The sequence below is a fragment of the Haliaeetus leucocephalus genome, unplaced genomic scaffold, assembly GCF_000737465.1.
Source record: "Haliaeetus leucocephalus isolate CR32 unplaced genomic scaffold, Haliaeetus_leucocephalus-4.0 Scaffold722, whole genome shotgun sequence".
Taxonomy (NCBI): Eukaryota; Metazoa; Chordata; class Aves; order Accipitriformes; family Accipitridae; genus Haliaeetus; species Haliaeetus leucocephalus.
The window spans coordinates 64,758-89,401 of record NW_010973158.1 but is presented as its reverse complement, the minus strand read 5'-3'; the positions used below and the strand labels follow the sequence as shown (position 1 = coordinate 89,401).

Sequence of the window (24,644 nt, the reverse complement as noted above, 5' to 3'; positions counted from 1 at the left end):
AGAGAACACCCTATGAAGAGGATGCCCGTGAAAGCGGAGACTGAAAGCACTTGTTTGTAGCAAACAGCATGGGATAGCTCACTGACAGGGAGTGGGAGCTTGCAGAGGAAGAAAGCCTCCTCCAGAGACAGACATATATGGCTGATCCCAGAAAGACAGGCAGGGGAAAGGACCTGCCACACTAGGAAGGGATTCATGCAGTGTGTGAAATCCACTGACATTGACAGCAGCAGGGCTTTAGGCAAAGGAAGGCTCTAACAACACTGGGGCGCAGGAGGCTACCTGCAGCCTTGAGTCCACCCTTCCCCAGAGGTGGACTCCTACTGCAGCTGCACAGCTAGATGCTCCTGCCTGGCATGGCCATTTTCCCCACAGACCCAGTGGACAGAGAATCCTTGGTGCACAGGTGAATCCAAGCTCTGCCAAAGCACCTGAACCCCATGGGACAACCAGGAGCATCCCTCACAAAGAGTGCTTCAAAGACCTCCAAGGCTCCCCACATTTCATATAAACTTTGTCTCCTGATTGGCACAGATCCATCCCTGATGAGATATTGTTCCCCTCTACGATTATGGCTTAAAAGAGAGGGAGGAGAGAGAAAGAGGCAAAAAGCCCCCAAAGATGTTCATTGTTAAAGTGATTGCAGGGAATGAAAAGACATGGTTCTATTTCTTCACCCAGTAAATTTCCATATTGCATGAATTCTCCTAGAATCTCAGCAAAAAGCTTTTGCTTTTTTTCATTTATCTTCACAGTAATGATGATGATCCCCTGTGGCATGAACAAGGCAAATGCAGATGCTGGCTGTTTCCTTATGATTTATACAGAGAGCTACCAGTACAGTTGGATTACATCTGCTTCCCATCGAAAAAAATTATCCTTCTCATTGCTAAAAACAATTCACATTTTGTCTTTTGACTGCATGTAGAGTTGGCCAATGTAAAAATTGATCGTGTTTAGGAAAAGACTTCCTTTCAGTGGACCCAGTGGGGAAACCAGCTTTTTTTTTTCCTGTGAAGTTGCCTAGAAACCGCTATTTATGATCACAGAAACCCCACAACTGCAAGATTTATTATTATGCCAAATTTGAATAAAAGCTAGCTTAATGAATGAAACTTCTGGAAAAAAAAAGATATATCAAAATCCAGTTCAGTAACATTGCAAAACATTTGATTTCTAATTTCCTTTTGCATAATATGAAACAAACTTTCGAAAGGAAGTCATTTCAAAGCAAGAAGTTGAACTATTCTCTTCAGAAGGACAACATTTATATGTTATCAAAGTGATGATCCCTTTTTAAATGAATTTTAGTCAAAGAAATGAGATATTTGCACCACAAGTTTGACTAAATCATATTTTGCAACAGGAAAGTGTGACATTATCTCATCAGTTCAGTTTTTCACTGAAGTGCTGTAGTGTAAGGAATTTTTTCCTTCATGCTACCTAATCTCCACAGCCCCTAGGAGAAAAAATAATAATCCCAAATGTTTTATGGACATTCAGCCCTTTCCAATGTAATGAGAAATAACATTTCCTTGGCTTTGTGGACTTGAAAGAGAGTAGTTACATACCTCTGTGACTCTAATGGAAGATTGTTACAATAAGCAAAGGTCCTCACCTTCTGGTATAAAAGGGCAGGATGCATGGCAGGCTTTGGAAATAATAATTTTTCCATTTTTAAATTATTTCCACTCTTCTTGTGGCAGAGCCTCGGTTCCAATATGCTCAATGGCATGCTGCAAGTGTTTTTTATGCTTATGAATTTGTTAATGAGGGTGGCTGACATGAAAGGAGGAAGAATTTGAGGGAAAAGCACTTTTCACTAGTGGATATGGAAAATTTGGAAATGGGGGGCATTTTGAAGGAAAGATGTTTCTGAAGTGGTGAAAATAAAGTTCTATGAAATTGTTCTGTAAAAGACTATACTTTCTGAAGGGAAAATAAGTGGATTGGAGAAACATGGCAAATTCACACGCATTTCATCAAATGGCTTCAGTCAAAAAAAATTCTGACAGTGTCTGACTTTTGCGTCCAGTATGTGACAAATGATGTACTCAAGGCATTCAATTCCAAATAAAGTTTCGTGTAGGCATTTACCTCTATTTTCCTTCAGGAAGGGCGTACTCTTGAAAAAAAAATTATATATATTTTGTCTACTGCTCACAAAAGTAAAAAACACAATAGCAATTGAAATACTTGGTACTGGAAGTGAAGAATGAAAACCAGGTATTTTAGAAAGAGAAAGAGAAGAAAGTATAAAGGATGAGGAGCTTTGAAGGTCACTTGTTAGTGGACAGTCATTCATTTCCAGTTAGTCAAAGCAAACTGGTCTGGAGCCATTTGGTGTTCAGCAAACACAGTAGTTAATGTAATTGAAACTGAAAAGCGGATCTCAGCAGTTTAGGGAAAAACGTGTTGGAGTGTGTTTTGGGTTTGTGTGGTGCAGGGGGTTTTTTTGGTAGCGGGGGAGTGGGCCACAGGGGTGGCTCCTGTGAGAAGCTGCTCGAAGCTTCCCCAGCTCCAAGTCGGACCCGCCGCTGGCCCAGGCCGAGCCCATCAGTGACAGTGGTAGTGGCTCTGGGAGAACAGATTTAAGAAGGGGAACCTGCAGTGAGTAGTGGGATTGGAATGTGAGAGAAACCCCTCTGCAGACAGCGAGGTCAGTGAAGAAGAAGGAGGAGGAGGAGCGGGGGAGGAGGGGATGCCCCTGCAGCCCGTGGTGAGACGTCAGGCTGTCCCCCCCCAGCTCATGGAGGGGAGGGGGGGAGCAGATGCCCACCTGCAGCCCGGGGAGGACCCCACAACGGAGCAGGGGGATGACCCCAGAGATGACCCCGGAGATGGCCGTGACTCCATGGGAAAGCCCGCGCTGGAGCAGTCTGTGACTGAAGGACCGCAGCCCACAGAAAGGACCCACACTAGAGAAGTTTGTGGAGAACTCTTCTTCTGTGGGAAGACCCCACAGTGGAGAAGTTTGTGAAGGACTGCCTCCTGTGGGAGGGACCCCACAGTGGAGCAGGGGACGAGTGAGGAGTCCTCCCCCTGAGGAGGAAGGACCAGCAGAGACAAGGTGTGGGGAGCTGACCCCAACCCCCACCCCCTGTTCACCTGCGCTGCTGGGGGCAGGAGGGAGAGAGAACCGGGAGCTGAGCTGGGAAGGTGGGAGGGGTGGGGGGAAGGTGTTCTGAGGTTTGGGTTTACTTCCTGATATCCTTGTTTTGATTTGACGTGTAGTAAATTAAATTGGTTTTGTTTCTTCCCCAAGTTGAACCTGTCTTTTGCCCATGACCATAAGTGGTGAGTGATCACCTCCCTGTCCTTGTCTCGACCTACAAGCTTTTCTTTATATTTTCTCCTCATCTCACACCATGGCGGGGGGGCGGAGTGAGTGAGTGGATGGGTAGTGCTTTGTTACTGGCTGGGCTGAAACCACAACAGAGTGACTTGTGAGAAAGGAAATACAGCATGACAAAATGGGTCTGTCCTCCTGGATGACCTTGCCAGTAGTTAGCAGCCCAGGAGGAAAGAATGGTTGCAACCATGGGACTGCAAGAGGAATTTTAAGAACTAAAGCAAGACACATAGCACATTTGCACCACAGTTAACTCTGACTGAGAGCGGGTTACAAAAAGATCTTTTCATCTGACTTGCTAAATAGTGACACTGAGATTACACTGTATGCACAAATGCCTGTCCAAATTCACCTGAGAACCTTTGAATGCCATAGGCAAATTCATAGAAATCTGACAGGAAGGTAAGGTCTCAGAGATAATTCAGTTCCTCTAGGTCTAATAAAAGTAGTGGTGTGGAGGAGAGAGATGATCTCCCCATAGTGACACTGCTGAGTGCACTCAGCTCTTATTAGACACTGGAGAGTCTGCACAGGATGGCACTTCTCCAATGTCCCTTAGGCACCTGAAAATCCAGCCAGGAAACAAATCACCTTAGGGAAACCGATGTTCTAGTTCCAGTGCTCTGGGACCAAACCTGTGAGAAAGAGCCTTTGCTTGAAAAGCCAGAGAGTGACTATGGCGGTGGTGGTGCATGTGATGGTGAATGGGAGGTCACAAAGTATGACAGTGAGATGCAAGATCCCTAAACAAACTTTCTCTTGAGAAAGAAACACTGGAGTGAGACCCCATTATGAGGAAAATGAATCCACAAATTGGTGCTGACAATTTCTTCATTGACAGCTGTCCAGATCCAGATAATTTCTATAGGTCTATGTACAGGCAGAGCAGAAAGCCTACACAGGCAGGATTTTTACAGGACATGAAATATCAGGTAGAGATTAATAAACACCATTATTACCCCATTTTCACTGCTGCCCTCTGAAGCAGAGGCTATTTCCAGCTACAGTTAACCACTTTCTCCTCACGTCCCATGGAAGTTTCAGGTGCCTCTGCTCACTTGCCACAATCCCAGGGACCTCAGCCATCAGCCAGCCCCCCACCCTCCTCCCCACACCAGCGATGCTGGGGTTGTCCCCCTCAGGGGAAGACAGCTCAGGAGACCCTTCGATTGCCTCTTCTGTCCCTGTCTGCGAGGAAACAGCAACTTTAGCCTAGAGAGATTTACAGAAAGAGACCTTCTGCTAGTCTGACGTACAGATATCTGAAACGATGCAAGAATCCCCCACTTTAGCACTCTTCTCTCTGTTGCTCATCTTAGTGCCCTACTATAAGCCAAACACTTGTGCACAATTAGACTTCATTTTACATTCAACTCTGATTACTAATTACACGGTTTGCAAATTTATACTTCTCAGATTCTGTTTTTAGCTTCATGAAATTTCCAAAGCATTGCCAAAACATTAGCTTTTGTAAAGACAATATTCTGAGATTCTTACCAGCCACATATTTTAAGGAGTCTTGGTTGCTTTGTCCTGGACTGTCCGCGTAGTGCTCAAACAGTGAAAAAGCACTGGGCACCTTTTCTAAAGAGAGGGTAGTATCCATTGCAGAAAGTAACCTATTTGGAAGAAAACACATAGCTGTCTGTATAAATCCCTTGTGGCGTCACATAGTTTTCCAAAGGCCAGAAGCAAAGACCACGTGATGTATGCTTCTCTAAATATTGCCCATGAACTTGAGGACAACATGCAAGGAGAAGCTATTTCCCTGATTTTGAACATTTAGAGCATACTGCAATTTCAGATCAGGAGCACTGGGAGAGTGCACACTGTCTGTATACACTTAACCCATGAGAACGTGAGGATTTGAAGTTCACAGCAAGACTCCCAAGAGCACAAGGGTGCAGACTTACTAACGCAGTGCCTTTAAAGGTTACAAACCTTAGAGCTAAACTACAGCAGCTGACTCCAGAGACGTAATATAAAGCAGCTGCTTGTGGCAAGCAAAAAAAAAACCAGAGAAGGAACATAGATTCCACTTAATTAGCCCATACTTGCTGAGTTCATAATAGGAAAAAACCCAACATGTTTTTAACTCTGAGGCAGAAGCAGCTTCAAGGAACTGAAAGATTATTTTTTTCAAGGCAACAGAGTTTTACCTTTCTCGCCTTCTTTTTCAGTCACAAAAGTAGTTAATTATGCATAATCTTAACAAAGCACAATAAATATAAAACATGCTTTCTTTAGAAAAACATGCATTGTTTTATAGACTTGCTCTTAACCTTTTTTAGCAAGTCGGGTATTACCAAAGTAAAGTAATAACCAAACCCATGCACAAAACAGAATAAACTTCAAGTTTAGTGTGTGTAAGTAAACAAGTAAAGACCAAGTATACAGAGAGCCTTGGAAAATTGTTTTGTCCCATTATACCTGCTCTATTACACAATAAACTAGATGCAGATATGTGGCCAGATTCTCACATTTTGACTTACAACAGGTGAGTCCAAATTTATAGTCCTAATTCTGCAGATTAATAGGAACCATGAAGGAGTGTTTGGCACATTCTCTTCAGACCACTCTTCTGGGGTTGTAATTTGACTGCAAACTGGAACTCTCATGTCATTGTTATACCCCAGACCATGTCAGCATATGTAATGCTGTGATGGCTGAGGCAGCGCTGATGAGGGTATGTTTGATATGCACTGCGCAACACCCAGGCCCTTTGGGCAAAGTCAGTGGTGGTGGTGTAGGCAAAGCACGTTTGGGGGCTTGCATAGGAGGAGCCCGCAGCCAGCATGTCTGAGCATTTGTAGTTTACCTTGTAAAACCTATTGGGGGAATACGGGCTTAAGATTGAACGCTTCTCTCATAAAGAATGGGTCTCACCAACATGACTCCCTTGAGGAAATCACTCATGGCAAAGAACTGTTTGTGATTGTATGTATTTACTGGTATGTGCAGGCAGGCCAGGATGCAGCTGTTCTGAGGCACCAGCCCTCTGACACATGCTGAATCAGGCAGTGCCGATGAAGAGGCATGGGAAAACATCAGCCCATAGTCTCCTGGTAAGCTTTTGAAAGCTACTTAATCTCATTTTCTTCCTGCAGTTGTATTCAGAAATACAGTCCAACAACCCCAGCCATGTGAGTGACACATTGCATTATAACCTTTCAGAGACCAGGTAATACAGAACCAGACTAGTGAAAAAAGAACATACTACTGATCTCTAAGAGATGGAAGCCTGGTCAAAATGCTTTTTAGTATATGTGTGTATAATAATAACTACAAGGAACGTCTGTTTAAAAATGTCTGTATAAAGATTTAAAATTGAGCTGACATTTTAAAATGCTATTTGTTTAATTGATGTATTACAGAACATGTGCAAAACACTTCAAAACCAGTCAGTTACAGCAACAAGTATAAAACCTCTTCACTTAATTTCATTATTTGCAAGGTTTATAAAAGTAGCTATGAATATTAGCAGTGTGTTTTCAAAGCTTGCAAATACTAAATGAAGCATCCAGCATGCTAGGCCCAGTACTCACTACAGTGCACTTAACCCATACTTCGTATACCTTTTATTCAATTCTTTAGATGACTAGAGGAGGAAAAAAAGAAATGTATTAACTGTTTTCGAAACCCTGAAAATGTTGAAGTGCCACTCATCTGACAGTCTTGCTACTCTCCACAGACATAAAATACACACAGCTTTATTGACTTGGTGTTGTCTGGGATGCTGCTTATTCACACCAGCAGAGAATTTGGTTCCTTAAGAATATTCCACTTCAGAGCTCTGGCTCAGCAGGCTGTTAGAGTCTAAATCTGATTTTAAGCTCCTGAGGGGTCAGTATTCAGTATCCAGGTTTAAATACCAGAGAACAGTCAAATACTTTCGTAAACCAAGGCTTTTGCAGAAAGAAATCACCTGCACATAAAGAACACTTAAATCCAAATTCCAGCTGAAATCTCCGTCATAACTTTTTATTAGTAGAAGATGGGTGAGATTTGTAGTCATGGAGTGAGAGTTTCTCCCATGCTCCATGAATCTTCAGCTAATGTTTCCTGGCTTGTGGACAGAAAAGTTCCTGTCCTTTATCACTGACAGAAAGGGGCAGGGAATCTAATAATTTTCACCAAATTTCACCACAAAATAATTTCAGATTACAAAGTTATCTTTCTGCCAAAGCACTGATCCAGTACCTCACAAAGTTCAGGAGAATAAGCTATATTTTTCATCCATCCTAAAATCTACCACAGCATTCACTTGGTTACAAGATATTAAGACATTGCATAGCTTGGAGCAGGGGAGAAAGCCAAATATTGCTCCACCATTTCTATTACTGCTGGTATATGGGCTGCAGGCTTGTATTTAGAAAGCTGTTTTATTTTGCATGAATGATCAGTCTTTAGACGGTAATTTGAACTTTTCATTTCTTGCATCCCAGGATAGTTTCTCTGCAGTTTCCAGACTATGTGCTAATTCCGTAACGGGAGAAGATATTGTCCCAGAAATCCCATCCCCTTCAAGACTGCTGATACACTTCTACAGAGGAGAAAGTGCCATGGCTCAATTATAGACAAGTCTTGTAGCACAAGAACAATCTTGGTGGACCTAGGCCATTAATAATTAACCTGCAAGACCCTCTGAAACCACTTTATGGCTGATAACTGTATGAGCTAGGTAACTCCAGTCATGCAGATTCACAAGGGATGATTTTCACATCCAGAAAGGACCATTACAGACATGTACCTCACATGCACATTCGTAAACCTAGCCCATCGTCGTGGTTTAACTCCAGCCAGCAACTAAGCACCACACAGCTACTCACTGTTCAGTAAACATTTATCACAGCCTCAATAATTTGAGTGCATAACTATTGTCTGTGTCTGCTCATTTAAAAAAAACCATAGAAACCCCACAACCCAACAACTCCATTTGAGATAATTTTCAGTTACACTTTCTTATTTGACCTATATTTTTCATACAGTAAAGTACCTTTTACTCTAACATTTCTTACTCCTCAGTGGATAATTAATTCTGGATAAATTATCAGACTGTCTCTTAGCCTGTTCTTCACAAAACAAAACAGAACCATTTTAATGGCTTAAGTCACATTTTCATCCTGTGCATCATCTTTGCAATTCTCTCTGAGCATTCACATGACAAAAGCAAATGATCTAGCAGTTTCAGAGTGGAATAGCTGAGCTTGCAGGATTTAGCTATCTGGAGAAAAAAGGTAAGGTAAATCACTCATTCCCACCCTAGGTACAGTATAAGTGCTTTCCTAACTAGTATCATAAAAACTACAGTATGAAAGCCACCTTTACTTACATTTAGGAAAACAAATCCATCAAGCTCTTCCATTTCTTTTACTGTTGTCTCCAAAGCTTCCTTTGCTGAATCAACAGTTTGCTGGAAGTTAACCATCTGCTCATACAGGTACTCCATTTTCATCTTCTTTACTTCCTCAAAGTTCTCTGATTTCTCATCATATTGTGCTACCACTTTCTTAAGCATCTCTTCATTCTGCTTTTCCAATAACTCTGCATTTTTCTTACAGTTTTCCTGCAAAATAAAAACAAATGTAAATTGATCTGCAGAATAAAATTACAACATTTAATGAATATACAGAAATTCTCAATTACCCATACATGAGCCATCCACCAGACTCCTTCTGGCATCCTGACAATAAGACAACTTTATTTCTGTAAGCAAGCTCATCTGGGAGAAGTAATGCTAGAGAAATACATTAAAAACAATGGCAGATTTTTTTTTTTTACTGTTAGTGTTTAAAATTAAACTTCTATATTTAAGCACTGAGACAGGAAATCTGACTACAAAATAGCTAAAAATCCATACTTCCAACTGAAATTAAGACAGTCCTCAAGGGTTAAGAACTTGCGCATTAAGAACTTAAGACACTGGGCAACTCATTTAGATGCTTCATACAGGATTCTAAATAAAGACACAGTGTGAGCTTTTTATAAGCATAAACAAAATTAAGGGAACTTTTTCCTCCAGTGCTTGCCAGTCACATATTCCACTTTGCAATAATGTGCAAAAAAAGCAATCTTTTTCTTCCCCTAAAGTTAACACCTTCCAGTGGGAGAAGTCAATTTGAGGACTGGAGAAACAGCCTCTTTTAGTGGAAGCAATGACGCTACAAAACAAGGCAAGCATATCTTAGAAGTAATTTTGCAGTGGGAAAGAAAACTAGTGTGATAAAACACTGGACTTACCTCAACAGAGTTAAATAGCGATTCAATATCACTCACAAACTGTTCAATCTTCATTGACTTTTCTTCCAGTGCTATTAGCAATTCACTTAACTGATCCTGAAATTTAAAATGTTTCAGTAACATAAGCATGTTATTTTATAAAGCTTTTACATAGAACTTATTTTAGGTGAATGTTTTTGTTTTGCCACAAGCCACCATTGGAACAATTGCTAAATGAAGTTCAAGTATCGCCCTGGCTACAAAGACAAGCACAGATATAGCAACTGGAACAGTCACAAAACTGTTTCCAAACCAAAAAAAGTGAGCTCAGTTCGACAAGGTGCTAAGTGTCTATACAAGTTGTTGAACGTTACAAATTCCAATACAGCTTTGCTAGAGACTGAGGGTACTCAGAGCCTCATGAGGGTCCTCGAGAGATCACAGGAACAAGCCCATAAAAAGGAAGACAATGCAGGTGATTATGAAGCTAATAGATTATGCAGTGTCATGATTTTTTAATCAGAATTTTAAAGATATTTCCTATAGACCATGGTTGGATTAGGTGTGGAAACAAAAGCAGTCCAAGGGACAACAGGCATCAGAGATGACTCAGAACTTTTTCTTAGTCCTTCTTGACCTTTTGTGAAAACAAGCTGGCTATCTGCTTAGGTGCCATTTATAATTTATAAAAATACTTAGTTTTAATTAGCTAGCATAAATCTAAAAGGAAGGTTAACTTCCTTTGGTAACAGCTTCCTATTACGGCAAACTTCTACAGCTAGATCTGTTGAAAACTAGCATATGATTTTCCATGAATTATAAATGTCACATTGGACTGTACAATTGAAAGCTCACTTTATAAATATTTAGGGCCAATCACCAAAATTCAGAGGCAAACTTCTGTTTGTCAAGATAACCTATAAAATCTGACAGATGCCATCCACAGCTCATTTCATTTTACTGTGAAGCTATGTTCCTACAGTTAAAATTCAGGCAAGAAGCATTTTGCTATCTTAATGTTTTCTCAGTAATTATACAGAAGTAACAAGAAACATACAAATGCCATCCCAGAGTAAGCTGAGCCCTAAGTGCTAGAGATCACATGAAGCCAAGCTGGTGTTGTGACCAGATTTAATATTGGCTTCATGTCTGTGCCCTGCAGCCAGGGAGTGATATAATGGAATGTTTATTTGCGGCTTAACTTGACTTGCTGCAATGTGGGTACATTCAAGGGATGGCTGGGGTCTGTGACTTTATTACTTGACTTACTTCTAAGTCAAGCATGAATGGCCATATATAAAAAGCAGCTCCACTGTCATACATCTGCACACCATGGAGATAGTTTGTAAATACTGAGCTTTGAAACTGCCACATTGACTTCTCCTACTTTTAATTTCTCTTTTTTGCATATAAGTTAACATAAAGATAACATAAATACCATTGATAAAAGCTCTTCTGGAACTTCAGTGAAATTACACAAAATCTATATTATCATCAACCAAACAAGTGCCAGGAAAGAGACCTCGCCTTTCAGATACTGGAGTGAGATTAAATAGCTGGTAACCAAGAAAAGAAACATCTGTATACTTGTACATGAACAAATCCGATATGGGAAAAGTGAGATATCATATTCACGCTGTTTTCACAAGCAGAACTGCAATTTAATGAAGAATAGCTTCCACAGAAATGAAACATTTTCACTAGTATTGATAACAAAGGACTAGGCTACTGAAATAGAGGGCATTTTTATCTATCTTTTAGAGTGGTACAGCTTAGAGATAGTGGGAAGAAATAGAACTTGCTAAACTCTTACCTGCGCTACAGCTAAAACACTATTGGCACAGATGAACATGAACTGAACAGAAGATGAGGATGGCATTTCAACAAAACTGTGTAGTGTAAACTGTGTAACTCGTCTAATGTCTCTGAGCAACCAACACATGTAACTGGAACAGAGAACACTTTATGGTGATACTGGTCCTTACATATGGAGGTTTCTGTACCTTCTGAAGTGAAATGAGCTGATGTTACTAAAATTTTCTTTTCACAGAAACAACACTCTTCCCATTTCTCCCCCGGCACATACAAACCAGAACACACTTACACAGGTGAGAATGCTAAAGGATGAAAAGTCTGGTAACAGCTACATATAAACAAGGTCATTCAAACTTCTGAACAAATAAAAACATCAGCTTAGCAAGCCTAGGACTCTAGAGAATACCTTAATAGGACAGTGTCCCTTCAAGATCTCTAACAAGTGTTTAGGAATAGTTTTTATTTTATAGATATTGTGACTTAGCCTCTGAACTACTCTCTGGAGTCTGACAACACAGGATGTCTGGAGAAATTAGCCTCAGTAGCTCCCCCCCTTACCCAAATTAATTCTTACCTTCATCTTTGTTGCAGCATCATCTAGTGTTGTGACTTCATGGTCCTTATGTTCTCCAAAAAGCTTGTCAATAGCAGATATTGGGCATTTGCAGTGGTAACAATATGTGTCTGCTTGTGCTTTCTTTAGTTCTTTTTGTGGGCTCTCAACTTGAGGAATGTTTGTTGCTGATTTTTCAGGATACATCACCACAAAGCCTGAATCTTCAAGCTCAACAGGTGTTCTTTGCTCTGGCTCATTAACAAATTCATAACTATCACCGGCTTGCTCAAAGGAGTCCCTGTCTTCAAATAATAGCTCCTCATGTGTTAATTCTGATGATATTTCATCTTGCAAAAGTTCTTCTTGTGTAATCACGTCATAGTCCATTGACTCAGCGAGATCTTCATCAACATCAGGGTGCTGCTTCTCCCTTTGCAAGTCTGGTTTCTCTGTTTGCTGAATGGTAGGGACACAGGAACGATTTTCCTGAGTATACTGATCATCTTCACTGTCTTCAACAGGAGTCCTGACATATGGGACGTATTTTTCCATTTGAGTAACTGCTGTTATATCATGCTGTTCTTCCTGCTTATTACCAGCTTCTTGATATGCAGCTCGCTGATAATCCACTAGTTGACTATACGCTTGATTACTTGATTGCTCTGGCAACTCCTCAGTTGTTTCTACAGGTACATTTTCTTCTTCTCTTTGTTCAGTGGTATCAGTTCTTGCACCTGAAAGAATTATTTTGCTTCCAAAAGGAATGGCATGCATTGGTTTACAAATTGTTGCTTGAATGTCACTGTCAACCTGGACTTTCTCTTTCTCCACAACACCCCTTTCTGGCAGAACCTCAGTTGTGACATGTTGAACATCACCAGACCCCTGCTTGTGTTTGTCCTCTGAACTCTGAAATGAAATTCTTCCACTAAAGGACTCATCCTCTGGTATCTGATCCTTTTGAGGCCCTATGGCCTTATTTGGAATTTCATCTTTAAGAATGTATTTTTCAAAATATATTCCCGTTCCATCATCTGTGTCTGAATTTCTACTAGGGAAAGATGCATTAGAATTAGCACTTTCCTCATCAGAGGGAGTCTCATCCTTTTTCTTTTCTCCTATTGCTTCTGCATAGAGGTCCTTGTATAAAAATGACAGAGCAGGTGGCTCCTCTAGAAGCTCTGGATTAACTGCAGCAACAGTGGTAGGGAACAACAAAGATCGTTCTAGCACTCCTTCTTCTGAATCAAAGAGTGGGGTCCCTGGTGACTTCCGTTCATCTTCTACATTTGTAACCTTTTTACTGCTAGTGTCAGTTGATTTCTGCAGAGGTAAAGGGTTTGGAGCATCTGCATAGGACTGCATTTTGCTTTCTCCTTTCACAGTACCATAAAAGACTTCATCCAGATCCTCAAGTAAGGAAAACTCCTCTTCCAAAGTACCTACCTCAGCACTTTCTTTAAAAGACGCAGCTTCTTCCACAGGTTCATTGGGATCTTCTGTCACAGGAAACAATGAACACGGTCTTTCAAAATGTGGTTTAATGGGGGATTTGTCATCAATCAATGTATACTTTTCAAAATAATCCATATCGGACATACCATTATTATGATCCAAAGCTGCATTATTGTTGTTTTCTGGCAACACGGGATTTTCTTGTTGGGTTTCTCTAGTTTCCTCAACATCATCATTTTTGACCAAATGTTCTAGCTCTTGGCTTGCAGGCCTTCCCAACACTGAGCTTTCTGAAATTTCTGTGGTTCCAGAAGCTAGGGCTCTGTGGCCATCATCAGATAATTTTCTTTTAAATGAAGGATTTGTTTCCAAGTATTCTAGTTTATCTGGCATGTGTTTACTTTCTTCTTGATCAACAGAAGAAATATGTGTAGGAGCATGAATATTGAGTATTTCATAACCTTCTGAAATTATATTAAATAGATCTTTTTGGTCAGCAGTCTCTGGAGGACACTGACTCTCTTCTACAATGCTCGCATGTTCCATTTCTTCATCTTGTCCTCTCAGGTAATGTTCAGGCACTTCAGACACTTTGTCTACCTCCGGATGTTGCATTGCTTTCATTTTTGTAGGGTTTCCAATGCCAGTTTCATGCTCTGGAACTTTGTCTGGACCTGGATTATCTCCTACCAGAGATGGTAAATCATACCTTTGCGTTCTCTGACTAGTGTCTGGGGACAGTCTGTGGGAAATTTCACTTGACACTGAATCAGAAACTCTAAACATATGTCCTTTATTCTTTGTAGCACCATGAACTGTAAGTTCTCTGCAGCTTCCAGCTGGGAATTGTTTTGATCCAAAACCAGAAGCTTCATTTGGAGAAAGTTGAATTCCTTGCCTGTCTACTTCCGCAGCTCTTACTGGACTAACTGATCGAGCTTTCACCTCTTCTGCCAGCCAGCTAGCTAGCCCCAAAGATGGAATATCTGGATTCTGCTTTTCATCAGAACTAGAGCTAACAGACTTCATTACTCCTGAAGAAAGTCTACCCTGTTCACCAGAATAATGCTGAGTTTTGTGTGTTGCAGTTTCATAAACAATATCTGATGAAACAACTCCCAGATGCTCTAAGGTTGTATGTCTTTGGTCTGCAAAATACCGTTGCATTTCACGTCTATCCTCTCCTTCAGTACAAATGCCTGAAACTATGTTAGACTGCTTTCCAAGCAGGCCTACTACATCAGATAAAGATGGTGGAGTATTTTGTTTCTCTTCATCATCAGTGAAAGCCACCAATACTGACTTTTCAGGTAATGTCTGAAAAGGTACAAATGAATCTGATGACATCGCTTGCTGGTCTGCTACAGCAGTCACCTTTAACTCTGTAGTCAATGACCTTGGCACTGTCTGCACATCAAGTTGCATTTCTTGCTTATCCTGCTCAGTAGTGAATTTGGGGGGACTTCTTGGCTGCTCTGATGACAAATATTTTGTGTCCAATGAACGATCTTGAGATTCTTGCTTGTCTTTGTCTTGAGTGTGTGCTAGAGACATATTCTCCAACTGCACTGTGTTCAGGCTTGCTGCTTTAGGTGAACAGAGCTGAATTTTTTGCAATTCTTTTTCATCATGTGGTGGAATTAGATGTTTACACTCTGATTGTGCAGACTGGGGAATAAGTGGCTGCATGCCTTGCTTTTGTTGTTCAGCAAGGGACCATGAGGGAATCAAATACTCAGAGGCTGGTTTTGAATAAGGTGGAATTTCTTGCTGACGTGTTTCATCAGCTGAATAAAATGGAACTGAAGGTTCAGACTCTAGTTTTGAAGGTGCAGTTAAATACTCTTGACTTTCTAGAGTTTCTGCTTTGTCTGTAGAATACAATAAATTTAATTGTTCAGATTCTAATTGTGTAGCTGTGTGGAAGTAATGTGGAGTCTGTTCTCTTGCATGTTCAGCCTCTGACTGTGCAGCTACAGGCACATGTAGAGGATTTTTTGTATTCTCTGCTTCTTTGCTTGCAAAGAAGAAGCCTGACTCAGGCTGGACAGTTTCTGACTGCTCTGTTTGACAGTGGGTGTAAGAAAGGTCTAAGTGCTTGGGGGACAGGCCTTCGGTTACAGGTGAAGACTTTGGACTTCCAGATGCTGTTAGTTCAGTAAGAGACGAATACTGTTGAATTTTTTGGCACTCTGCTTCCTCAGTGGAAAAGGATAAATCTTGTTCAGTTTTCAACTGAGCAGTTAGAGATGAGGTAGCCCCAGTGTCTCGCTTCTCTGAATGTCCTGCTCTCAGTGGGGCCATTTTGTGCTTTTCTGCTTTGTCAGTAGGTTTTAATAAATCTGATTGTTCAAAGTCCGTTTGCGCAGTTCCCTGCTCCTCAGTCCTGCCAAAGATGTATGATACAGAAAGTGTTTCTGGTTGCTCTGTTTCAACAACAGAGTACTGCAAGTTAATGCACTGAGGTTCAGGTTGGGCCCCATCCCTCCTCTCCATTTCACCCATGAAATATGATGTCTCTGGATGCTCCAGCTGGGTAGTCTGTGGTTGTTCTGCTTTGCCATAGGAGTACAATAAGTCTGGTGGTTTGATTCCATGAGTCTCTGCTTTGCTGAGAGAGTATGACAAATCTGGACATTTTGATTTTTGTTGTTCTGGTTGCAACTGTTCTGCTTTTTCTGTGGAATATGAAAAATCAGAAGACACGAACCCTGCTTGTGCAGTTTCCTGTTTTTCTGTTTTGCCAAGTGAATGTGATAAACCTGGTTGCACTAAGCCTAACTGTGAAGCTGCTTTCTGCTTTTCTTCACCAAGGGAGTGCAAAAAGCCAGGCTGGGACATTTCTTTTTTGTCTAGTTTGCCAAAGGACTCCAAAAGCTCTGACTGTTGCAGTACTTCTTGGGCAGGTTGTGAGTGCTCTGATTTGCCAGCTGGATATGATAAATCCATTTCTTCCACTGGCTGTTCAATTTCATGGTGCTCTTGATGACCAATAGAATATGACACACCTGGATAGTTCGATTTCTGATGTGTAGCTTCCTCTTCTATTTCTCTAACAGGATAAGATAACTGTGGGTGTCGCAACTCTGGCAATACCATTTCTTGTTCTCTTTTGCCAGAAGAATAAAATGAACCTGTATGTTCCAGTTCACCTTGTGCAGTTTGCATTTCACCTGTTTTACCAAGGGCATATGTTAAATCTTGTTGCCCTAAGTCCATTTGTGTTGCTTCTTGTGACAGTGTTGGGCAAATGGAATACAATATACTGGGAAGTTCCTGTTCTGGATGTGCTATTCCTTGTTGCTTTGTTTTTCCAATGGGATGGGGTGTTACAGGCAGCTCTGATTTCCGTTGTGTAGCTGGTGGCTGCTCTACTGTGTCACTGGAATACAACAAATCTCGATGCTCAACTTCTAGTTGTGCTGTTCCTTGCTGTTCTGTTTTGCCAGTGAAATGCAGCAAGTCCTGATGCTCTGCTTTCACTTGAAGAGTTTGTGGTTGCTCTGTTTTCCCAGGGCAAGATGATAAATCTGGTTGTTCTAACCCAGGTTGTGTGGTGTCTTGTTGCTGTGTTTTATCAGGGGAATGCGATAAATCTGAATGCTCCAACTCTTGTTTTGCCATTTCTTGTTGCTCTTTTTCACCAGAGGAATACAAGAAGTCCAGGAATTCCCCTTCCAGTAGGGCCCTATTTGGTTGCTCTGCTGTGTCATGGGAACTTGAAAACATCGGCTGTTCCAATTTCAGTTGTACTGTTTCTCCTGGGTGTAATGTATAGCTTCCCCTCTCCTGTTTGACCTCCAGTTGTGCACTTCGTTCTTCTTCACTAACAGAAGAGGACAAATTGGGGTGCAGTACTTTGTCTGTGGCATCTGAGACGTCTGGATGTTCAGACTCCAGTGGGGCAGCCCATGATGGCTTTGTTTTGACAAAAGAATGTAACAAATCATGTTCTTTCAGTTCTGGCTCTGTTACTTTATGAGGTTCTGCTGTGCCAACAGAGAATGACCAATCTGCATACTCTGATTTTGCTTGGGAATTTTGCAGTCCTTCTGTTTTCTCCATAGAGCACTGCAGCTCAGGGTGTTCTGCCTGCATTCCTGCATCTTCCCACTGCCCTGCCTTGCTGAGAGATGATGAAAAATCACCTGGCTGTTCCTGCTTTGGTTGAATCTTTTCTTGTTGCTGTACTGTGCCAGTGGAATGCGATAAATCTGGATACTCCAAATCCACTTCAGCAATTTGAGGTTGCTGTGTTTCACCAATTGAACATGATAAATCCATAACTTCTGCCTCTGGTTGTATGATTTCATGGTGTTCTAATCTGCCAGCAGATAAATCTGAATGGTTTGATTTCACATGTGTAGTTTCTTGTTCTGCTTCACTAACAGAATAAGGTAACTGTGAATGCCCCAATTCTGGCTGTGCTTTCTCACCTTGTACAGCTTTTTTGAAAGAAGGCAAGAAGCCTGGCTGCTCCTCTTGAGCCGTTTGTGCTTGCTCTGTTTTGCCAGGCCAAGATGATAGATCTGGATTTCCTAAAATTAGTTGTGTAGTTTCTTGTGTTTGTGTTTTATCAATGAAATATGATAAATTAGGATGCTTTGGCTCTGGTTTTGCCATTTCTCTTTGCTCTGCTTTTCCACTATGAGATGATGCACCTGGAACTCCTAGTTTCTCTTCTGCAGCTTGTGGATGGTCTGCTCTGCTGACAGACTGTCCCTCATTAGGGCGTCCCAAGGCTGTGTGCTCCATCCCTCGCTGCCCCACTTTCTCAGTGGGGGATGCCAAGTCTGTGTGGCCTATCTCCAGCTGGACAGGTGGGATTTGCTCTGTTTTGTCATGAACATACAACACATCTGGCTGTTCCAACCCCAGCTGGGTTGTTTCCTTCACTTTGTTGAGGGAACATGCTAGACCAGGGTGTTCAGGTTTCAGCTCTGCAGTTTGCAGTCCTCCTGCTTTGAAAACAGAATAAGGCAAGTTAGGATGTCCCTGCTCTGGTTCTGCCATTTCTTCTTCTTCTGACATACACACAGAATGGGCCAAATGTGGAATTTCCACTTCTGGCTGAACCATTTTCTGTTCTGCTTTTCCAAAGGGGTAAGTTTGCTCTGTTTCTTGTTGTACTCTTTTTCGCACCTCTGTGTTATCCAGAGGATATATCACATCAGTGTGCTCTGCCTTTGGTGGGGCGACTTCATCATCCGGCCTGTCAATGGAAAATGATAAACCTGGTTGTTTCAAGTCCTCCTGGGCATGTTTTAATTGCTCTGTTTTACCAGGAGAATGTGATAACGTTTCTTGCTCTAACTGCTGTTTTGTGGCTTGCTGCTGCTTTTCTCTGCCAACAGAAATTTTTCTCTGTTTCTGATCCAACAGTACTACTTCTTGTTGGTTTGTCTCATCAGCGGAATGTGACGAATCAGGATGCTTCATTTCCCATGTTGCAATTTCTGGCTCATTTACTTTGCCAGGGGAGTATGTCAAACCTGGGTGTTTCGACTCTATTTGTGCAGTTGTTGGAGAAGCTCTTTTTCTGGCTTCTTTAGGCAATCCTCGATGTTTAGACTCAAACTCCTGAGTTGCTTGTTCTTTGGTTTTACCAAAGGAAAATGACAAATCTGGATATTTTGAATCCAATTGTGAAGTTTCTTGCTGGTTTCTTTGGCCATCAGGACATGACAAATTTGGGTATTTAGATTCCACTTCCATACTTTCATCTTGTGTTGCTTCACCCAGGGTTCCTATTGAATCCAAATGATCTGATTGTTGCTGTGTTTCTCCCATGGAGTATGAGAGCTGTGGATGTCCTGGCTCTTGCTCTACGATGTCACCTGGTTTTGCTTCACCACTGTCGCATGAAAAATCTGGATGTTCCATCACCAGTGGTGCAGTTTCTTGTTGTTTCAAACGAGATGGTAAGGTTGGATGTTTCAATTTTTTTTGTTGTTCAGGTTCATGAAAGAAATATGACAAATCTGGATATTCTGAACTCATTTCCATTTCCAGTGGAGCTTCTTTTCCGCTGGACAATGGCAAAAATATGTGCTCCAGCTCTGGATGTACTATTTCTTGTTGCTCTGTTTTGCCAGTAAAACATGAAAGAAATGGTTGCTCTGATTTGTGTTCTGTCATATCCTCTTGCATTTCCGTACTTATATAAAATGTCTGTTCTGGATATGCTGGCTCTGTTTGCATTTCTTCTTGCATTTGTTCACTGAAAGTATATGGCAAAGATGGATGCACTAAATCTGGCTGAGCTATTTCTTGCTGTGCCAAATTAATTTGGTCTATGACCTGTGGCTCTTCTTTCCTCCAGGTTTCTGACAAATCTGAATACTCCATTTCCATTTGCATAGCTTTTTGTTGGGCTGTTCTCTCCTGTTCCAGCTCTCTTTGTACTACATCTTGTTGTTCCATCCTGCCAAAGGAATATGATATATCCGGCTGGGCCACATTCAGCGATGGTGTCTCCTGTTGCTGACTACCAGCAGTGGAACAGGAGGGAAGTGACTGCTCCTGCTCCATTTGTGCCATTTCCCAGGGCTTTGCTCTGTCAGTTGAATATGAGGGCCCCAAAGATCCTGACTCCACTCCTTCTTGCATTACTTCTCCAGTAGTAAATGAGAAATCCCTATTTTCTGAAGCTAGTTGTACATTTTCATGTTGTTCTGTTTCACTAATGAAATGTGAAGGCTCTGGACCTTTTAAGTCTCTTTGTACAGCTTCTTGTGCTATTTGTCCCTGGGAATATGGTGAATCTGCTTGTTCCAATTTTGGTTGCCATGTTTCCTGTTGTTCTGTTTTGCCACTGGAATACGATGTCTCTAGCTGTTCTGCCCTCAGCTGTGAGGTTTTATGTTGCTGTTCTTTTCTGGCAGAATATGACAAAACTGGATGCTCTGACTGCAGTTGAGTAGTTTCTGCCTGCAGTCCCTTGGCACAGGAATACTGCTTACCTGTGGGCTGTGAATCCTGCTGTACAGGCTGTGGCTGTTCTCCTTCATCACCAAAATATGACGTAAGAGAATTGTCCAAATCTGCTTGTGTCAATTCTTGCTGCTTTGTTTTATTCGTGGAATATGGTAAACGTGAACATGCTGTTTCCAGATACCCAGTTTGCTGTGTCTCAGCTCTTCTGGTGGTATCTAATATATCTGGATGTACCAACTGGAGTTCTGTAGTGTTTTCGTTCTCTGCTTCTTGCATCAAACATGATAAATCTGAAGGTACCAGCACAAACTGTGCTGTTTCTTCTTGCTCTTCTTCTTCAGGGGAATAAGACTCTAGCTGTTTCAGTTTAAAAGGAACAGATTTTTGTTTTTCTGTTTCTTCCTTGGAAAATAAAAACTCCTGATGTTCCATCTTCAGTTGTACACTTTCTGATTCTCCAATTTCTTTGCTGGAACATGAGAAATCTGGATGTTCTGTCTCCAGCTGTGCATTTTCTGATTCCTCCATTTCTTCCCTGGAAAAAGAAGAGTCTGGACGCTCCATCTCCAGCTGTGCACTCTCTGATTCCTCTGTTTCTTCCTTGGGAAAAAATTCTGGATGCTTTTTCTCCAGCTGTGAACTCTCCGATTCCTTTGTTTCTTCCATGGAAGGTGAGAAATCTGGCTGCTCTGTCTCCAGTCGAGCACTCTTCAATTCCTCTGTTTGTTCCTTGCAGTATGAGAAATCTAGATACTCTGTCTCTAGTTGGGCACTTTCTGATTCCTCCACTGCTTCCCTGGAAAAAGAAAAGTCTGGATGCTCCATCTCCAGCTGTGCACTCCCTGATTCCTCTGTTTCTTTCATGGAAAAAAGCAATTCTGGATATTCTGTTTCCAGTTTTGCACACTCTGATTCCTCTGTTTCTTCCCTGGAGTATGAGAAATCTGGATGCTTGGTCTCTGGTTGTGCACTCTCCAATTCCTCCATTTCTTCCCTGGCATATGAGAAATCTGGATGTTCTGTCTCCCGCTGTGCACTTTCTGATTCCTCCATTTCTTCCCTGGAAAAAGAAAAGTCTGGACGCTCCATCTCCAGCTGTGCACTCTCTGATTTCTCTGTTTCTTCCTTGAAAAAAGGGAAGTCCGGATGCTCTGTCTCCATCTGTGTTCTCTCTGATTCTCCAATTTCTTTGCTGGAATATGAGAAATCTGGATGCTTCATCTCCATTTGTGCACTCTCTGCTTGTTTGCTTTTTTCAATGGAAAAATCAGGGTGATTCAAATCTACTGCTTTATTTATAGCTGAAGTTTTCTGAGTTTCTTCTGTTTCTGTGAGAATAGGATATGAAAGGCCAAAATATTTAGAATCTATCTTTCCAGGAACAGGTGAACTTTGTTTAATTCCTTGCTCCTCTGTTTCCTGAAAGGAGGAAGAAAAGTCTTGGTCAGACTTTATTTGCTTCTCTAAGTGAACATTTTGGGTTTCTGGTAATGGGGTCTTTTGACCCTCTTTTTTTTTACCAGAATACAATAGACCTGAAGGCTCACTTTCTGACAGTGCAGTTGCTGATGAGTGACACTCAGTTTCTCGCTTCTCTGTTTCATCTACAGAATATGGTAAAAGCACATGTTCAGACTCAGACTGTGCAGTTTCTGATGACTGAGGAATAATATCCTCCTGTCTTGTTTCAGACAGACTGGAATATTTGGATTTAGCTGATGGAGCACTAGGTAAGTAGGACTGAACTGCTGACTCCTGTGCTTCCCTCTCAGGATGTTCTGACACAGATGCTGTAGGCAAAATAGGTTGGGTACTTTGTCTATCCAATTCATTAACAAAATCTGCTGAAACAGACTGTGGTGCAGAATTGGGCTGAATTTCCTGCTGCTTCGGTTCATCGAGATCATCTGATGCTGTCAGCAGAGATTGGTCTGGTTTCTTGTTTGCATTTTCAGCTGAGGAAAGTGGCACTTGTTTCTCTGATTTATTATCAGACTCTAAGGAAACAGAGGTTGTTTGCTCGGTTATTGATGTTTTGGCTGCAGGTGAATAACTTTGCTGCTTCCTGGCTTCTTCAGGAGGGCAGGACTTCAGTGAATGTCCTGATACCTCATTTGGAGTCTCTGAAAGAGATTGTCTGTCTTTTCTTTCTTCATGTTGAAGAGTTGTTTCTGCACCAAAGCTTGAAAATCTGCTTGGTTTATCTTTCATTTTAATGGGTTTAATATTTTCAGATGAAACATCATCTTTATTAGTAAGCTCTTTTTCAAGAGGCATTGTTGGTGAAGAATAGCTTTGATTCGCATGTGCTGTGGGTTGTTGTCTTTGGTTCCTTCTTCTCTCTGATGGTGTTTCAAGATTTCTACTTCTTGCACTCTGGAAAGGTTTTGGATGTGTTGCTTCTGAAAATGAACTGAACTTCTGCAGTCTTTCTTTTACTGATGTTTCAAGGAACTGTTCAGAATCTCCTGAAACTGAGCTACTTCTCTGGATTCTGGTTTTCTCTAGTGTTTCAGGGGCTGGCTCAGTCCCTCCAAAAATTGAGTTAAACAGCTGGATTCTAGCTTGTACTGGTCCTCCAAGAATCGGCCCTACTTTTCTCAGTTTGCTCTCTCTAAATATTGATCTTATCGGGGCACGTTTTACTGGCTCTTCTGTGATGTTCTCTAGATCTTCTTTGTCGTCCAACATTTCCTCATCTATGTCTTGTGCTTCCACCTGTTCAACATTCAACACAGAGGCCTGCAGATCTCCTAGAACAGTTCTTGGTTCTTGCCTCTGCATTCCTGAAGAGTCACGTTTTTTATTGCCCTGGCCTCCCTTCAGGCTTGTAGCCATCAGCACCCTATTTGAAGATTTGCGTTTCCTTTTCCGAACAATCTTACCTTCATCCATAATAAAGATAACTTTTCCTGGAGGAGAACCTACTGGTGAACTTTCCATACTGTAAAGATCAGAAGTTGTACTAGTTTCTGAGGCCCAGGGAGTAGAACATCTGCTCGAGCTGGTTTCCCAGGTTATCCCACTGTCTTCACTTTGAACTGTTACCATAGAAAAGGAAGGGTTAGTCATGATGTACTGCAGCTTGGGTTTCACATCTTCACCTTGGATAAGATCTTTTAAACTAAAAGCAAAAAGAACAACAGAAAAAAAAAAAGCTGTAAAAACACATAACAAATTAAATTATTGCAGTAAAATCTAGATTTCTGCATTAAAGCAAAAATACTTTTCAAAGTTGTAAAAATAATGCATGCGCATAAATTTTGAAACACAAGCATAAGCAAAGTCATATTTCATCTGACAAATGTATTTTAGATAAATTTTTGTAAGGTGCATGTTGCAAGATTAGTTCAATGAAGGGGCGGTCTTTAAATGCTCTTGACAATGCAGGAAAATCAGTCTTTGATCTGACCTTGTTTTGCCAGTGTGAGATTGAGATTGATTCTGGGGCTATTCTCCAGTGCATGGTTATCTCACAGTATAATGTAAACCTTGCATTAAACACTTATAAGATACTCTCAGTGTTTTAATAGCACTCACACTTGCTTTGCCCAAGTATAAATGATTATACAACACTCAAAGAAGTAGAGAATCTATCCACTAGTTTGTTACTGTCTTCTCATATGTTTCATCCTCTAAGCACTTTACATACTTAACAAAGTAATTTGGAATACATTCAACAATAAAAATATACTGAGCCCTCCCCAAATGAAATAACAATGTTTTATAAAGCCAACTTTAAACCTTATGATATGTAATCAGTACACTATCATATGCTGCAATCAAATCTCTCTCAGTGAAAAAAAAAGGCTGGAGAAATATTTTCTGGGAAGCTTTACGAAAAAAAAGGCTTAGAAATAAGAGTGTAAAGAATAGCAAAACCAGTTAGAAGACATTACTTTAAAAAAAAAGTATTTTTAGGGTTGCAAAAGTTATTGGAAAAAAGCATAGAAAAGGTAATCAAAACACTCAACCCCAACATTTCTTCAGTAGACAGTAGTTCATTTAGGGAAATCGTATTAGTAGCTGATGGAAAGAAAGGCAGAGTATCTGCTGACAAAGGCGGAGGCTTAAGTAGAGCAGAAGAAGTGGTGAAGTCTCTGTGACTCCCATGATAGGATGCAAACCTGTGGCCACACAACGTCCTATTTCTACTTGAACAGAGGCAAGGGTCACTTTCTAGGTGATTAGGATAAAGCACTTCTTCAATGAGAGTGAAGAAATCTAGCTCTTTGCCATGGGATTGGAGAAGCAGGACCCATCTGACCAACTGGCACAGGCTGCGACCCAGCACCACATGGGTGCCAGAAA

At 41.2% G+C, this 24,644-nt stretch overlaps 1 protein-coding gene across 1 annotated transcript in view; it reads right to left on the bottom strand.

Annotated features, from left to right (window-relative positions):
• The window catches only part of CMYA5 (cardiomyopathy associated 5), a 48,120-nt gene that overhangs the window by 16,579 nt on the left and 6,897 nt on the right, over window positions 1-24,644 (bottom strand). The window contains exons 2-7 of the mRNA XM_010580494.1: window positions 16,664-23,457; window positions 11,961-16,606; window positions 9,593-9,688; window positions 8,685-8,918; window positions 6,928-6,950; window positions 4,850-4,971 (exon numbers count right to left, since the gene is read on the bottom strand). Coding sequence (XP_010578796.1) covers window positions 4,850-4,971; window positions 6,928-6,950; window positions 8,685-8,918; window positions 9,593-9,688; window positions 11,961-16,606; window positions 16,664-23,457 — 11,915 coding nt within the window. The remainder of the gene's footprint in view (window positions 1-4,849; window positions 4,972-6,927; window positions 6,951-8,684; window positions 8,919-9,592; window positions 9,689-11,960; window positions 16,607-16,663; window positions 23,458-24,644) is intronic.